This window comes from Diospyros lotus, unplaced genomic scaffold (genome assembly GCF_014633365.1).
Source record: "Diospyros lotus cultivar Yz01 unplaced genomic scaffold, ASM1463336v1 superscaf3, whole genome shotgun sequence".
Taxonomy (NCBI): domain Eukaryota; kingdom Viridiplantae; phylum Streptophyta; class Magnoliopsida; order Ericales; family Ebenaceae; genus Diospyros; species Diospyros lotus.
The window spans coordinates 227,831-245,454 of NW_026267106.1; the positions used below are offsets into that span (position 1 = coordinate 227,831).

The 17,624-nt window shown below is 39.5% G+C and overlaps 1 protein-coding gene across 1 annotated transcript; it reads left to right on the forward strand.

The window, feature by feature from the left end:
- The first annotated feature begins 1,194 nt into the window (after positions 1 to 1,194).
- Positions 1,195 to 16,749, forward strand: LOC127793435 (origin of replication complex subunit 4-like). Its single transcript, XM_052324163.1, has 10 exons — positions 1,195 to 1,468; positions 1,707 to 1,797; positions 1,923 to 1,979; positions 14,565 to 14,612; positions 15,148 to 15,198; positions 15,283 to 15,326; positions 15,464 to 15,527; positions 15,818 to 15,904; positions 16,250 to 16,341; positions 16,451 to 16,749. The coding sequence occupies exons 1-10, from the start codon at positions 1,359 to 1,361 to the stop codon at positions 16,617 to 16,619; spliced, it is 813 nt and encodes a 270-aa protein (XP_052180123.1). The 5' UTR covers positions 1,195 to 1,358; the 3' UTR covers positions 16,620 to 16,749.
- The last annotated feature ends 875 nt before the right edge of the window (positions 16,750 to 17,624 follow it).

Consider the following 17,624-nt stretch of genomic DNA (forward strand, 5'->3'; position numbering starts at 1 on the left):
TGGCGATCCCAAAACCCCATTGCCATTCTTTTTTGTCTTCTACCCATACCACAAAAGTTATAGCAATTAGAGCCCCACAAGAGAGGGAGAACACAAAATAGTTGAAGAAGCTCGATCTCTGTTTCCTTCCCATTGGTGTATTCTTATCAAACTGCTTTGCTCCATGTGGAGAAAGATAACCTTTTATTCCACCAACACCCAGTGCGACCAGATAGAGGCCTACAAATAGTAGTACTGCTTTCCCCCATGAAGTTGCTCGCATGGAGTGTTTCCATGGGCATACATGCAAAATGCTGGCTCCTGAACCCCAGCGTTCGGGGCCTTCAGTGTGCCCCGAACACAGGGGTTAGGGGGCCATTAAGGCTCCCGAACGCTGGAGTTTGAGGACCTTCAAGCGCCCTGAACTCTAGGGTTCGGGGGGTGATTCTTCCTATATATATATATGTATATGTATATGTGCATATATTTATATGTTTGTGTGTGTATATATATGTATGTGTGTCTTTGTATACATATATATATATATATATAGTATCTGATTATTTATTTTCATATATTTTTTTTTGTGTTCGCCCATTGTGAAATTTTTTTTGTATTTGGGCAACTACGTATGGCTGCTGACGAGAGAGAAAGTGGCCGAATAGAATATATATCTGTGTGTGTCTGTATTATATATATGTGTTTATGTATGTATATATGTGTTTTTTATTTTGTAAAATTGTCTCGTGAAGCTTGTATTTGTGGATCAAAATTTGTATTTGTGAATCGAAATTGTTGAGGTTTGAAGATGTGTTATAGAGATGAATGTGTGTGAACTATGTGGAATAGAGTATTTTTGAAAAACATTGGCTGCAAAAAGTTATTAAATTGGTTACAAAAAATAAAAGAATAAAAATAAATTTTTAATAGTTGTGAAGAGCCAAAAAGTAGCTGCGAATACAATTTCCTATAGCTTTTACCTTCTAGATTTACAAAAATGCCCCTGATTTCCTAGCACTAATTACATCCTTGCCAATGACGCGACAGACCCCTTAATCTTACTCTAATGAGTTAATATGTTTGAACCTATAGTAATTTGTTAAATTATTTTTAAAAATTATAATATTTTTGGAAATTTGCTCTTACTACCTCCATTTAAGCCATTGGCCATATCATGGAGCCCATTTTTTCCTATTTTATTTGGATGGGTGTAGATGGCACTAACAGTAGCACTGGCCATTGAGCCGGTCACTGGCAAAAACGTTTCCAGTTCACTCTTTTCACAGCCCCACACCCACACCCACACGCTGCTATTTTTCCCGCCATTTTATACTTCCTCATAGACCGTATCTCCTCGCAGAGGGAGAGAAAGGAAATCAATGGGAGCAGCAAACCCAGCAGCGGAAGCCCTAATCTTCCTCCGACGTCGTATCTGCAGTCCTAAATTCGTCTTCTCTCCTTTCTCCGATTCCCCACACAGCAACTTCAGGTCCAATCCAATTTTCCCATCTATCCGAATCCGAATCCCTAAACCCTTCTATTTGTTGCTTTGGAATGCAGGGAAAAGAAAGAGAAAATTTTCATGATTTCTTTTTTTTTTTTTATCGCAACCCTCCTATTCAACCGGGTTTCACCGTTTCCTGTCTAATCGCAATAAATTTCATAAATAAATTCGAGTATTCATTATATCTTTTTTCACCATTTCTGTTTTCCTTTTGCAATTTCAGCAAGTTGAAATTTATAATATCGAGTTCGGTCACTGAGGCATGTAACAATTCGGTTCTGCTTCTTGGTCCCCGTGGCTGCGGAAAAATGGCGGTAATATGCCTCCTTTTTCATTGATTTGCATTAGGATGTCAAAAGTTGAATGCTCGTGTTTCTTAATCACTTTTAAGTTGTTTGGTCTTGAATTTATTGGTCTGCTTGCTTATTTACCGTGTTAGGTGGTGGACCTTGTTCTTGAAGATCTGTTGAAAGAATATCCTGACATGATATCAGTGGTATGTTTCATCTAACTGCACACATTCCTACGATTTCTCAACTTTCTGCATCTTCAACAAAAGAAAATGGATACCATGTTAGTATAGAAATATGTTCCTGTAGGCCGCCCTTGGAAGATTTGAATTTTTATTGGAGGAGATTTGGGAGAATGATTCCTACAATTAGTGTGAATGTTGGCTGGATCCGGATCATATGCTGTGAGTCTTGGTAGAATTACCCTGAAACTAGATGGAACAATGAGCCGTCTCTACCTCTTTCTGGCCAAGGACAATGCTCAAGTCAGCTAAATGTCCTCGAATGATGCCCTGCCTTTTATAATGATAAAACTTGTTTAATCCTTGATTTGAATTTGTCTGAAGGAGCTTTATCTCCTTTGTGCAAGAGGTGTCTATCGGGTGGAGCCAGGATTTTGATTCTGTGGGGGCAAACTTAAATATAAAAAATATAATTTCAAAAATAAGATAATAATGATAATATTAAAATGTAAAAACTTTTTACAATTGTTCCTTGCGATTTTTCATACAAGAAATTGCAATTGTTCAAGAAAGTTACTTTGATTATTTGAATTTTTAGATTCGTCATGACCACGAAAGGCTAGTCCTTGTTGTAGAAGAAGTTGAACACAATCAATTGATACATTCAGACGAATTCAATAATCATATAGTGTTTGTTCTAACTGCCTGAAGAAAACTCTCTCAATATTTTGCTCTTGATTCATTAAAACTTCATAGTTGTTTCGAGTTTAATTGTGTGCATTATTGGCATCTCTAACATGAACTTAAAGTCTATCTTTTTTTTTTAAAAAAAAATTACTGAATTCTTCTTTCACAAAAGAATCACCACCTCCTTGTTCCCCATTATTTGTTTTAAAAAGATAATAGTATAAGCAAAATGTGGCATCTTTGCTTATACTATATTCCAACCAATCACCAAATTCAATGAACTTAGTTGGAATGAATCATCTTGATTTCGAGGTTAACACATACCTCTTTGCAAGTCGGCTCTTCTAATTTGATCTCGAAGATTAACATTGTAATCTATTATTGTAGTTCTTAACCTGGGATCCATAGGAAGTTGTGCAACATCAATTTGCTCAATACTTGCTTTGTTAACTGTTCATTTTCTTCAATATAAATTTCCTCCATACTTACTTTTTTTACTTCACAATTTTCTTCAATACTTGCTTTCTTTGCATCATTATTGTGAAAAAATAAAATTTGGAGCAAATTGTAAAAAATGTTGTGATGGTTACTACTGGGCCATTATATACTTGCTTTCTTCAATACTTACTTTTTTTATTTCTAGTATTGAAGTATAATATAACTTTCTTTATTTCTAGTAGTAAATCATTGTAAAAAATATTTTTTTTTTTAAAAAAATTCTATCCCAGTGGGGGCAACTGCCTCGACTGGGCCTCATGTGGCTCCACCCTTGTGTCTATCCCATCTGGTTATTAGAGTCTAGTTAAGTTGAGGAGATTCTAATTTTTTCATGATAGTAGCTTCCCCTTAAAAAACTTGGGGTCAGCTGTAATGTGGTCTCTCAAATTCTTGAGGTCTATTTAGTAGGTTATTTTGGATTTTTCCACTTCAGGAGAGTTTATAATAAGGTTACAATTCAATGGATGGAAGTGGAAGCTCAATCATCCATCTGTTGGCACACTTATGAATTATCAGTGTTTTCAAACACACGTTATTTGATGGGCAAGGTTGCCGCCTGGTAAGTTATATGAGTCCTAATTGTAGAGGTTTGGGATAAGTCTCGGATCTTAGACTTATGCAATTTGGGAAATTAAGTAGTCGTAGAATTCAAATTGGAGGGAGAGAAAGAATTTGAAAGGAGGAGGGAGAATTGAGAGGAAAAGAGAGGGAGAAAATTTGGTGGGAAAGATTTATATTCTATTCAATTGCATAAATCCCATCCTCGGCGCCTGTTAACCATTTTATAGGCTGCCTTACAATTGTAATTGCAAGAGTACAAGTTGTTAAAGCTACAACCGTTAAGTACAACTAGGCTTATTACAATACCAGGCTAATTATAGCCTTGCCCCCCAACTACCAATTACATCCCTGCCCTTGCCTGCCTTTGGGGTCGTGACATTTCCCCTCCCTTTAAGATCTTTCTTGTTTCTAAGAAAGGACAGTAGTTGGGCTGCTCGGGGGTACTATTTCAGCAGGTCCGGTAGGTACTCCTAGGTTGCATTATCTGGGTGCAGGTGGCTCCATTGGACTAGCACTTTGGTTAGGGGCACAGTATCCTTATAGATGATCCTACGATCCATAATGGCTTGGGGCTCCATGGTCACCTCTTTGTCTTTGTCCACTGGTGGAAGATGGGGGCTAATTGAGGCTGTAGGCTCCATTGCCTTTTTCAACAGTAACACGTGGAACACTAGATGAGTGGGTGTTCCTTTAGGAAATTGCAGTCTGTAGGCTACCTTGCCTACTTTAGCAAGCACCGTGTATGGCCCAAAGTACTTGGGGCTTAGCTTAGAGGCAGGGGTCGACGAGAAAGAGTGCTGGAGGAACCTTTTAACCTTCAGATATACTCGATCACCCACATTAAATTCCCTATCACTTCTTCTTCTATCAGCCACTTGCTTCATCTAGTTCTGGGCTATAGTTAGTTCCTTCCTCAATAGCTGTGCCATCCTCTATTTCTGTTGTAAATACTCTTCCATGACAGGCACTGTTGTGTGGGCATTCATTAGGGCAGGTAAGAGGGGCTGGATACCCAAATAATGTCTCGAATGGGGACTTCTTGATGGCACTGTGGCAGCTTGAATTGTACCACCACTATTCCATAGATAACCATCTGTTCCAACTCTTGGGCTTGGTAAAACGCATACACCGTGGGTAGGATTTTAAACATTGGTTCACTCTCCATTTTCCCATCCCTTTCCGGATGGTAAGCCGTGGACATGTGCAGCCCTACCCCCAAGCCTTTAAATAGCTCCTGCAAAAAATGGCTTGTAAAAATTTTATCCCTATCGGACACTATTGATCTTGGGACCCCATGAATCTTAACTCCCAAGTCAAGGAATTGTTGAGACATTTCTTGGGCTATGAATGGGTGGGTGAGGCTTACAAAGTATGCAAACTTACTTAATCTATCCACAATTACCAGTATAACGTCCCTGCTTTATGATTTGGGTAGGCCCTCAATGAAGTCCATGGACACCCCTTCCCAAGCATGTTCTGGAATGGCCAATGGCTGGAGGAGTCCTGGTAATGCCGCATGCTTGTGCTTGCACCTCTAATAGGTAGGGTAAGACAACACAAATACCACTACTTCCCTCTTAAACCCTGGCTAAAAGAACATTTGTTTTACCTTGTGGTAGGTAGCCCGGATTCCTGAATGGCCCCCTAAAGGAGAGTTGTGCAAGGATTGCAGAATCCTTCTTTTGAGACCCTGATCATTTGCCACCACTATCCGATCATGATATCTGATCAGCCCTTGTACCATGGTATATCCGTTGCTCCCTGTGAGATTCACTGCCAGCTGCTCTTGCAGTTCCTTAAGCCACTCAGTGAGCTCATAGCTTTCTGTGATCTCCCTTACCCAATCAGGGACGACAGTTGTAATAGCACTACAACTAGCTTGTCCCTCCCTTTTGGACAGTGCATTGACCACCTTATTTTCTTTCCCTTTCCTATAGTGGATTGTGTAATCCATGCCCAGTAGCTTAGATACCCCCTCCCTCTGGAGCTGGGTGTGTAGTCTGCCGTAACAAATGCCTCCGACTGTCATGATCAGTCTTAATAATGAAAGGGCCCCCCTCCAGGTAGTGCCTCCATTTGTCCATTGCCACTAAGACTACTAATAACTCCTTATCGTATACACTTAGTCCCAAATCCTTGGGGCTAAGGCTTGACTAAGGTATGCCAGCGGTCTGCCCCCTTGCATCAGCACTGCACCCACCCCTACATCACTAGCATCTGTCTCGATCACAAAGGGAGAGCTAATGTCGGGGCTCTTGTCATTGCCTCCTTGAGGGCTGTGAATGCCACTTTAGCCTTGGAATTCCATTGGAACTTATCCTTCTTTAGTAACTCGGTTAGGGCTTACACTAATTATCCCATAGTGTGGGACAAATCTTCGGTAGTACCCTATTAGTCCCAAGAATCCTCTCAATTCCTTCACAGTAGTAGGCTGCGGCCATTCAGTCATAGCAGAGATCTTTCTTGGATCCGTGCTAACTCCTTTCCCCAATATTACATGCTCCAAATACTCAACCTCCTTCTATGCAAACAAGCATTTGGACATCTTGATATACAATTGATTGTGTTTAAGGATTTGGAATGTTGTCCTTAGGTGGGAGACATGAAGTTCCAGGTTAGGGCTATATATTAGTATGTCATCAAAGAATGCTAATATGATTTTTCTTAGGTAAGGGGCAAATAATTGGTTCATTAAGGCTTGGAAGGTAGCCGAGGCATTAGTGAGCCCAAACGACATCACAAGGAATTCATAAAGGCCTTGGTGGGTACGAAATGTGGTTTTTGGGGCGTTTGCAGGGTGTATCTTGATTTGATGGTACCCAGATCACAAGTCCAACTTAGAAAAAATGGTTGCCCTGTGTAATTCATCCATTAAATCTTTAATAATAGGAATAGGGAACTTGTTTGTAATGGTTAGGGAGTTGACCTGGTGGTAATCCACACAAAACCGCTAGGTACCATATTTCTTTTTTACTAATAGGACAGGTGATGCAAAGGGGCTCTGACTGGGTTGGATGATCAAGGAGGAAAGCATTTGTTTGACTTGTCTTTTGATTTTTGATTTTTGTATGGGTGGGTAATGGTAAGGCTTTATATTAACTGGTTCTGAATTGGGTTTCAAGGGATGGTATGGTCCAAGGCTCAAGTAAGGGGACGAGAGGTAGGCTCAACAAACAATTCCTTAAACTCAATCAAAAGTTCATTGAGTGTGTCTAAGGGGGTTACCTCTTCTCGAGATCGTGTAGGTTCCACTATTTGCTGCTCATTGCCCTTTGTCCCCTTGTCACCTTCTTCCTCCATTTCCACAGCTTGAATGGAGAATAACTGGGAAATGTGGAACTTCCTCTTTTTAAGCAACTTCTGTAATTTCTTCCCTATGATCACCTTGCATTCCCCTGTCTCCAGACTTCCCACCCAATGTTTACTTCTTGCCATCCACCTCAACTGTCACCTCTAGCTTATTAAAGTCAAACGTCAGAGGACTAATGGTCTTCATCCAGTCCACCCTCAACACTATATCACAACCCCCTAATTCTAACACCCTTAGGTCCATCGAGAACTCCTGTCCTTGCATGAGCTACTTGAAATTCGCGCATTTGTAGTGGCTAAACATACGGTTACCATTGACCACCGTGACAGACAACGGTGTGGTGGCCACCAACTCACATTGTAGATCAGTGGTAATAGCTTCACTAAGGAAGCTATGTGTACTGCCACTATCTATGAGGACCATAAACTTTTTCCTTCCGGCTTGTCCCTTGAATTTTATTATCTTCCCCGTAGGCTCTCCTTTCAATGCATGGAAGGATATCTACCCTTCGTCATCTTTTACCTCTGCCTCCCCTGCCAACTCCCTGTCTTTCTCATTGACCTCCCTTTCTTCCTCATCATCCTCCTCTTCTTTGCCTTCCATCTTCAAGAGTTGTCATTTGCACTAGTGGCCTGGTCCATATTATCACCGCATTTGTAACTGTTGGAGAGTCCTAGGATCCGAGGGAACCTCAAAGTAAAAAAGAGTCCAAAGTAAAGAAGAAGATTGCTGTTGATGTGGGCTTCGGTTGTGGGCTGGCGCATCAAGATAAAGGAGGAGAAATAAAAAGATAAAAAACAAGATAAGTCTCCTAATCCAGTAGGAGAAATTATAAGAGTAGATTTGTAAATTATCTTGTAAATATTCTCAATTATGTTGCTTATCATCTGCTAGAAATTAGGAATTGATAACATAGAAAGTTGTGTATAATTCTTATTTCATGAGAAATCAATTATGTTTTGGATTTCCACCAAATCAGTCTCTCGTTTCAAGGTTCCATACTTTAGGAACCAAATTTCTTCATGGTATCAGAGCTCGGCTCTTCTTAGTCCAAAGATCCGAATCAGATGGAGCCTCAAGACCGTGAGAATGCAGCCCCAACTGCAACGGAGTCTTCCTTGAGTTCGGATCTTCAACAACCAGCGACTTCAATTGCTGGAGCGCCTAACACCACTCTTTCATTGGATAGTCACACTTTGCATATCACCCAACATAGGTTGAACGGAAGAAACTTTAGAGAATGGTTTCAATCCGTAACCTTGGTGATTAAAGGCAAAGGGAAATATGGCTACCTCACAGGTACAATCCAAACTCCACCAGAAAATTCAGTAGAATATCAAAGATGGGAGATAGAAAATTCGATTTTAATGGCTTGGATTATCAATTCAATGGAGCCCAAGATAGGCCGACCCTATCTATTTTACAAAACAGCCAAAGAAGTGTGGGAGGCTGTTCAAGAAATCTATTCTGATCTCGAAAATACAACCCAATGCTTTGAGATTAGGGCTGCAATTCGGAATATCAAGCAGGGCAATCTTGGAGTGACTCAATACTACAATAACCTAGTGGAACTATGGTAGGAGATGGATCTATTTTATGATCCTAGCTGGAAGTGTGCAGATGATAGCCAAAAGTATAGCAAAATGCTGGAAAAAGAGAGAATTTTTGATTTTCTCCAAGGGCTCAATCCAGATTTAGATGAGGTAAGAGGAAGGTTATTGGATATAAAGCCTTTACCATCTCTTCGGGAGGTGTTTGCCGAGGTTAGATGGGAGGAAAGCAGGAAAAGGGTTATGCTACCAACAACCGAACCTAATTCAGGATCGGCCCTTACTGTTGCAAGAAAGGAAGACATTCCAAAGGATAAGCAATGGTGTGAACATTGCAATCGGCCTTATCACACCAAGAGTACATGCTGGAAGCTGCATGGGAAACCCCCAAATTGGAAACCGAAACCAAAGAAGGACAGATCGGCTTATGCTGCAGCAAGTGTACCCACTAGTGAAAAAGGAATAGGTATGGGATTAACTAATGATCAAATTGACTTCTTATAGAAACTGTTACAAAGCTCATATATTGCAAAGGAATCAGATGAGGCAGCACCAAATTATTCAGCATCTATGGCACAAAAGGTCAGTTTCTTTCTCTGGTTGCTAGGAGAATGAATAAGAGTCATTGGGTAGTAGATACCGGGGCATTCGACCACATGACCGGATCTACTACTACTCTTGATAATTTTCAGATAGGAGATAAGGATCTAACTGTTTTGATGGCTGATGGGACTCAATCATTGGTGAAAGGAAAGGGAAGTGTTTGTGTTGCTGATTTATTACTTGAATCAGTATTGCATGTGCCAAACCTAAGTTGTAATCTGTTATCAGTAAGCAAACTAACGAGAGACTTGGATTGTATTGTAACATTCTTTCATTCATATTGCATTTTTCATGACCGATCCTCGGGGAAGGTGATTGGCAGTGCTGAGGAGAAGGAGGGACTTTATTGGCTTTCTGATAATAAGGAGTCTCTTAGTCAAGTTTCTCATAGGTTTTCTCTTATGGTTAGTTCAGATTCTGAAATTTTGTTATGGCATAAACGCCTTGGTCATTCTAGTTTTTCCTATTTGAAACACTTGTACCCTAACCTATTTATCAATAAAGAAAAAGTGGTACTTAAGTGTGATCATTGCATCCTTGCTAAACAAACTCATAGTACTTATCAATCAGTCCTCTATACTCCTTCTAAACCGTTTTATTTGATCTATAGTGATATATGGGGATTGGCTAGAGTACCAAATCTAAATGGGGCAAGATGGTTTATAACTTTTATTGATGACCACACAAGAGTGTGTTGGGTATACTTGATGAAAGAAAAATTTGAGGCATGTGCAATCTTTCAAACTTTCCATAAACTCATTTTAAATGTCTTCCAGTCCTCTATTTGTATCCTTAGGACTGACAATGGCCGGGAATACTTCTCTCACTCGTTTACCCAATATCTTACTACCAATGGGATCTTCTATCAAAGCACTTGTCCCTATACCCCTCAACAAAATGGAATAGCTGAAAGGAAAAATCGACACTTGCTTGAGGTGGCTAGATCTCTTATGTTCACAAGTTTCATGCCTAATAGATATTGGGGGGAGGCAGTTCTAACAGCTGCCTATCTAATTAATAGATTGCCTACCAAAGTCTTGAAGTACCAAGTCCCACTACATAATCTCACTTCCATCTTTCCCCATGCTCGTATTCTAAATACTCTTCCTCCCAAAGTTCTTGGATGTGTGGTGTATGTCCATCAAACCAGTCCAAATCAGCATAAACTTGAACCAAGAGCATTAAAGTGCATATTCATTGGGTATTCTCCTACCCAAAAGGGTTATAAATGTTTCTGCCCTACATCACAAAAAGTCTTCATCTCTTGTGATGTAACATTTATGGAGAGTGAGTCATATTACTCAAATACCTCTCTACAATTGAAAGATAATCATTGGGATCCAGCAGTACCTATGCCTATTTCATTACCTATACCTCAGCTTAACCCAAATAATGTTTTTAATCAAATTGCTGTAGCTGATCCTTCCCAGCTAGTATGCTCTAAACCTAATCACCCGAGTCTATTATCTCCTCAAGAACCCCAAATCCCAGTTGAATCTATGGAAACTGATTTAGGGGACAACTTGAATCTAGAAAAGCCAATACAAGTCTACTCAAGAAGAGGTAAACAACCAGCTCCTCAAAACTGCCAACTGCTAGAACCGAGGGAAAGTCCAGTGAATGAGGAAGAAATTACAGCTGTTGACAGTGACTTGCATCTCCCGATTGCTGTTAGAAAAGGGGTAAGATCATGTGTAAAGCATCATATTTCAAATTACTTGACATATTCCAGGTTATCTCCCGAATTCAAGGCTTTCACCACTAATTTAGATACAGTTGCTATACCTCGGAATATTCAAGAGGCATTAAATGATCCCAAGTGGAAAGAGGCAGTGATGGAAGAGATGAAGGCACTAAAAGGCAACCACACATGGGAAGTTGTTGACTTTCTGGAAAACAAGAAGATTATAGGCTACAAATGGGTATTCACCATCAAATACAAATCAGATGGGAGTGTGGACAGATACAAGGCTAGGCTGGTTGCCCAAGGTTTCTCTCAAACCTATGGGATAGATTATGAGGAGACATTCGCACCAGTCGCAAAACTAAATTCTATAAGAGTACTGTTATCTATTGCAGTAAATATGGATTGAGAATTGCTTCAATTTGACATAAAAAATGCATTCTTGAATGGGGAGTTAGAAGAAGAAGTATATATGCGGATTCCACCTGGTTTTGATACTGAAGAAAGTGGAAAGGTGTGCAAATTACAAAAATCTCTTTATGGATTGAAACAGTCCCCAAGGGCATGGTTCAAAAAATTCAGCTCTACTCTCATTAAATTTGGATACAAACAAGGTGATGCCGACCATACTCTCTTTGTTAAACATGCTGCTAATGGAAAAAAGTGTATCTTAATTGTGTATGTAGATGATATAATCATTACAGGAGATGATACTCATGAGATAGTAGCCTTGAAACAGAAATTGAAAGAAGAATTTGAAGTCAAAGATTTGGGTGAAATGAAGTACTTTCTTGGAATGGAAGTAGCAAGGAGCAAACTAGGTATAGTTATCTCCAACGAAAATACGCTCTTGATCTCTTAAAAGAAACTGGAATGTTGGGATGCAAACCTAGGTATACTCCACTAGAAAGAAATTGGAAATATGTGAAAAAGGATGATGACTTGGTGGTTGATAAAGATAGATATCAAAGACTCGTAGGGAGGTTAATCTATCTCTCCCTAACTCGCCCAGATATAGAATATGCAATGAGTATTGTTAGCCAGTATATGCATGCTCCAATCCAACAACATATGACGACTGTGTATCACATATTGAGATACTTAAAAGGAACTCCTGGTAAGGGACTGTTGTTTCAAAAGAGCGATGAAAGAGGGGCTGAAGGGTTTTTTGATCCAGATTGGGCTGGATCAGTAATAGATAGTCGGTCAACATCAGGATTTTGCACTAAATTATGGGGAAACCTAGTTACATGGAGAAGCAAGAAACAATCAGTAGTGGCAAGAAGCAGTGCAAAAGCAGAATTTAGGGCAATAGCTCAAGGCATATGTGAGCTTATTTGGCTGGTGAGGCTTATGGAGGACCTACAAATACCCCTGACTCAACCAACGAAACTATATAGTGACAGCAAGTCAGCCATATGCATTGTTAATAACCCAGTATAGCATGATAGAATGAAACACGTCAAGATTGATCGCAACTTCATCCAAAGAGAAATTAATGAAGGAGGCATAAATTTGCTTTAATTCCTACAACAGAGCAGATAGCAGATGTGTTGACTAAAGCCATGTCAAGACCTAGTTTTGAGATCCTTATTGATAAGCTAGGAATGAGAGATATCTATTCCTTAGCTTGAGGGGGGGTGTTGGAGATTCCTAGGATCCGAGGGAACCTCAAAGTAAAAAAGAGTCCAAAGCAAAGAAGAAGATTACTGTTGATGTGGGCTTCGGTTGTGGGCTGGCGCATCAAGATAAAGGAGGAGAAATAAAAAGATAAAAAACAAGATAAGTCTCCTAATCAAGTAGGAGAAATTATAGGAGTAGATTTGTAAATTATCTTATAAATATTCTCAATTATGTTGCTTATTATCTACTAGAAATTAGGAATTGATAACATAGAAAGCTGTATATAATTCTTATTTCATGAGAAATCAATTATGTTTTGGATTTCCACCAAATCAGTCTCTCGTTTCTAGGTTCCATACTTTAGGAACCAAATTTGTTCAGTAACAGAGCTCGAGCTGCCTTCTTTGCTCAATTGTAGTACCCTTCACGTTATTGTAATTTGTCTTAGGGGGTCCCAATGCTAATCCAGCATTCATCCCCTTCATGTTCACCCCCATAGGTTGTGGAGGGTTCACATTACTCCTAAGCCACGGCTTACCCCTCCCAAAGATGGCCTCTAGCGTCAGTTCTTGAAGCCTGGCCTTCTCCACGGCTTGCCTCACAGTGGTAGGCAACATCATTTTGACCATAGATCATAATTCTCCTCTAAGGCCACTCACAAAATTTGATACAAAATATTGCTTCGTCAGGTATGGCTATGCATTCCACATAAGAGCCCTTAATTCTTTGAATTTGTCCAAGTAGTCAATCACCGTTCCCGTTTGCTTTAACATCTTGAACTCCTCAATCACATCTGACATGTTCTTCTCCCCGAACCTTAGACACGTAGCTCTTCCATGAACTCATTCCATCCAACCTCCTCCTCCCTCACCTTGGTCCACCCTTGATACCAGGAATTGGTAGTATCATTAAGATACACCGCTGCCATGACACTCTACACCTCGGGCACATTATACAACTGAAAAAATCTCTCATATTGATGGATCCACCACCTTGGCTTGGATCCGTCAAACAAGGGAATCTCCAAATGAGGCATAGGAGTGGAAGTAGTAGTGTGAGAATTCGAACCTCTTACTGGTGTCCCGGTGTCCGCCTTTGACGGCTCACTTGGCTCACCCAATGCTAGGTCGTGGGAGTATCCCGTGGCCGGAATGGCTTGGATTTGTCGTCGATCAGGGTGGGAATTCAGGCGACAGCCTGAATTGCGGAAGGGCAAAGAGCATATTGAATATGCTATGAATTTTTTGCCCGTACTAATCAATGGTCTCCTGGTGCTTCTCTAGTTCCCGCTGCATCGCCTTTTTGGCAGTGACTTGATCTTCCTTGCCCTGCGCAATATCTTCGTGAGTTTGGTTCATTCCAAACTCTAGCACCTCCATGTGCGTCTCCAATTGCTTCATACGAGTGCCTTCCGCCATCGATTCTGCTCAAACGGGCTTCGCCTTCAATCTCTGAGGACGTCCAACTCTAATACCAAATGACAGTCTCAGATCTGAGACTTATGCAGTTTGGGAAATTAAGTAGTCGTAGAATTCAAATTGGAGGGAGAGATAGAATTTGAAAGGAGGGAGAATTGAGAGGAAAAGAGAGGGAGAGAATTTGGAGGGAAAGATTTATGTTCTATTCAATTGCATAAATCCCATCCTCAGCACCTGTTAACCCTTTTATAGGCAGCCTTACAGTTGTAACCGCAAGAGTACAAGTTGTTAAAGCTACAATCTTTAAGTACAACTAGGCTTATTACAATACCTGGCTAATTACAGCCTTGCCCCCTAACCACCAATTACATCCATGCCCTTACCTGCCTTTGGGGTCGTGACATTGATCTCAAGTTCTCAATGTTATTGAAGTGTTATTTTGAGGGTGAGTCATTGGGAATTCTGGAATAGCTTCCAAATTGCCTAGCTGGTTACCCCCTTTGAAAAGAAAAGTGAGAGATCCTTAGGTTTGTTAACGTTGAATGCCAAAAAAATCTGATTATGTTTTTCTAAATTCTATGATTGTAGTGGTGTCTTATTAGTTTTCTTGAACATGTAAGTATTTTCTTATTTGATGTTCTTCTGATTGCCTAAGTAATCTTTTGATGATTTCAGATAAAACTGGATGGGCTTTTACATAGTGATGACAACTGCGCACTCAAGGTTAAGCTTCTCAGATACAGTTGTTTCCACTAACTTGATCCCTTGCCATGCGTATTGCATTAAATTTAAGTTCCCTTTCATGGTGATATGCCTGGAAGTCACTGAATTTAAGCCAATTCATTTCGCTGCAAAATTATGTAACTATATATTGCTACTGAATCACTGTTCATAAATCTGACAGCATTATTTCAGAGAAACAAAGAAACGTTTTCTGAATTTCATAACATTTGGCTGGAATCCTAAACTCAAGGGAGAGGAGGTTGACAGACCATGTAAAGTAGTGCATGGAAAAGCCTGAATAAATAATACCTTCCTAACTGTCTGGGTGCAAAACCATACAGCTATACTAATTACTTTTGGTGTATGTTATCTGCTTGTGGTTGTCTGAAACAAAGTTGTCTGTTTATGCAATATATTTCACACAGCTCCTCTTTTGAAGTTCAAGTTAAAATAAGGGTTTTGTATTGATATTCTCTATTAGAAAATGTAACTTTCTATCTTTCTATTCTTTACATTCTTGTCTAATTTTCTTCAGGAAATTGCTAGACAATTATGTGCAGAGCATGAATTATTGTTCTCAAAAATGGTAATGTGGCTACTGTTTCAGACCTTATGCTGCATTTTAAAGCCAGTTGAGTAAGCATTTCTGATCTTGAGATGATTCCTGTAGGCATCATTTGATGATAACTCCCAGTTCATGATAGCAATGTTAAAGTGAGTGTGCTATTGAAATATGTCCCTGATGTACCATTGTTGTCCTCTAATTCAATCTCTTGTTAATTTTATTCTATGATTTTTCAATCTCTTGTTCTTTTTGTATATGCTACTCACTTGTGATAAATTGTTGGCAGGGAATGTGGGTTAGCTCATAAAACAGTTATTTTTGTGTTGGATGAGTTTGACCTATTTGCACAGGTGTGATTCCCTTAATCCCATTTGGTTTCTGTTCTCTTTGCTCAGTATTGAGATCTGGAAGTTGAGCTCAGACCTCCCATTGGCCTCTAAATCTTTTTCTTCTTTTCTTCTTCTTCTCCTTCTCCTTCCTTGTCCATCTCTTTTTCCTTTGTTACTTGTGACAAGTATGTGCATGATTATTTTGTGTCTGTACATGGATGATAGTCCTTGTAAACTATCTTGTAGAGACATCTGCGAGTGGTATTATGGTTTTGAGGTTTGTTCTCTTCTTTCCTCCAACACTTTGTCAGGGCAAGCAACGGCTGCTTTATAGCTTGCTAGATGCAATGCAATCTGTAGCATCACAAGCTGTTGTAGTTGGCATGAGTTGTCGATTGGTAAGTTGCTTCACATTTAATATAATTTTATGTGGTGAATATTTCCTTCTTCCAAAAGTTAAGAGCTTCATTAGCATCCAATAGGTTTGAAATCTGAATGTCAGTGCATGGAAACTTAGGTTTAGTAATTTATGATACTTATCCCAAAAAAATAAAATAAAGTTTTGGTTATCTATTGTTGAACTTGAGTTTTAAACTTCTTAAGAATAAAACAAAATTGCATTCAAAAGGCCTGTTTGAGTGGAATACTCATCAGTAATGCATGGGCTACTCATGTAAAGCTGATTGGAAAAATGTTCTGCAATTTCTTGAGAACACTGATAAATTTAGTGGTATATCATACAGGATGCTGATCAGCTCTTGGAAAAAAGAGTAAGATCTCGTTTCTCACATAGGAAACTGTTGTTTCTTCCTCCATCAAAAGAGGATTTGCATAGGTAATTTCTCTATTATATGCCTTTAGAATACTGCTGTAGCTTTTTGCCTGGTCTATGATTCTAGATAAAAGCACTTTTGCATTGATCTTCTTTCCTGTTTATTTTGCAGACTGTTAAAGCATGTCCTACTCTTGCCAACAGATTCAAGCATTCCTAGTGATTATGTAGCTGAGTTCAATGAGAAACTTGTTGTATCCTTTGCTATATTTGTTCTTCCTAATTGCATAGCCATCTTTGGTATAGGGCATACAAACACCTTAGTAGCAATAGTATCTTGAACTTTAGGGAAGATAGGAGCTCCAACTCATATTAATTGCTTAGTGTTTTCAAGTTTAAACATGAATAGGATGCTATACCTGACTAGTATCTTTATTTTTCCATTTCAAGCTCATTACCCCCTTCCCCACCTGCCATTTTCCTTTCCCTATGAAGCTGTTACAAGGTTTAATTGTTTATCTTGGAGATGTAGGACGGATCTGGAATCTGCTAATACCAACTGATTCGAGCCTTAATTAGGGTAAGAGTTAGAAGGCTAGGAAAAATTGTAGAGAAGTCTAGGGTTTTGATATGTAATGGGTTGGTGGGTTGCAATTTCAAGCAAAAGAAGGCTGAAAAGATGGATTTTGGGGGCTGAAAACTGAATTGAAACTAGGGTTACGAAAATCAGAATTTGAAATTGAAACATTACGAAAATCAGAATTCTGGGCATCATACATAGGGTACCTTAGGCGTCACATCTTGGGTTAAAATTGCTTCACACAATTCAAAGACAGCATCAATGATTAGAGAAAACTGAAAATAATCATTCATTTACTATTGGAAAAAAGAGATTACAATGATATTTATAGAGTTCTAGTAATCCTATTCTTACTAGGATTTGGAAATCCTTTTCCAATTTGTAAGTCCAGTAGAAGCAGCGATACAACAACCCTACCTAATATGAACAGCCCCAAGAAAGCCTGGACTAGACAGAGAATGTGATACTGAAATCAAAAGCCTTGCAACAACAGAATTGCTACCAAGGAACATTGAGAAATCATCACCCTTAGACAATGAAAAATAGCCAGTAGAGACTGATGCCAGACCAAAATTTGACCTGAAGCTTGATTGCACTGAATATTCAAAACAGGAACATGACCTCGGAGACCCATTGCTTCCAAGTTCAACCAAATTTGCCCTTGCCCTTGAAAAGATGAAGAAACAAACTGCTTCAGCTCAACTCAATACACTCATCCTTTAGGACAACCTTCAAACTATCAAAGGCACAGCAAGGAGAAGCCAAA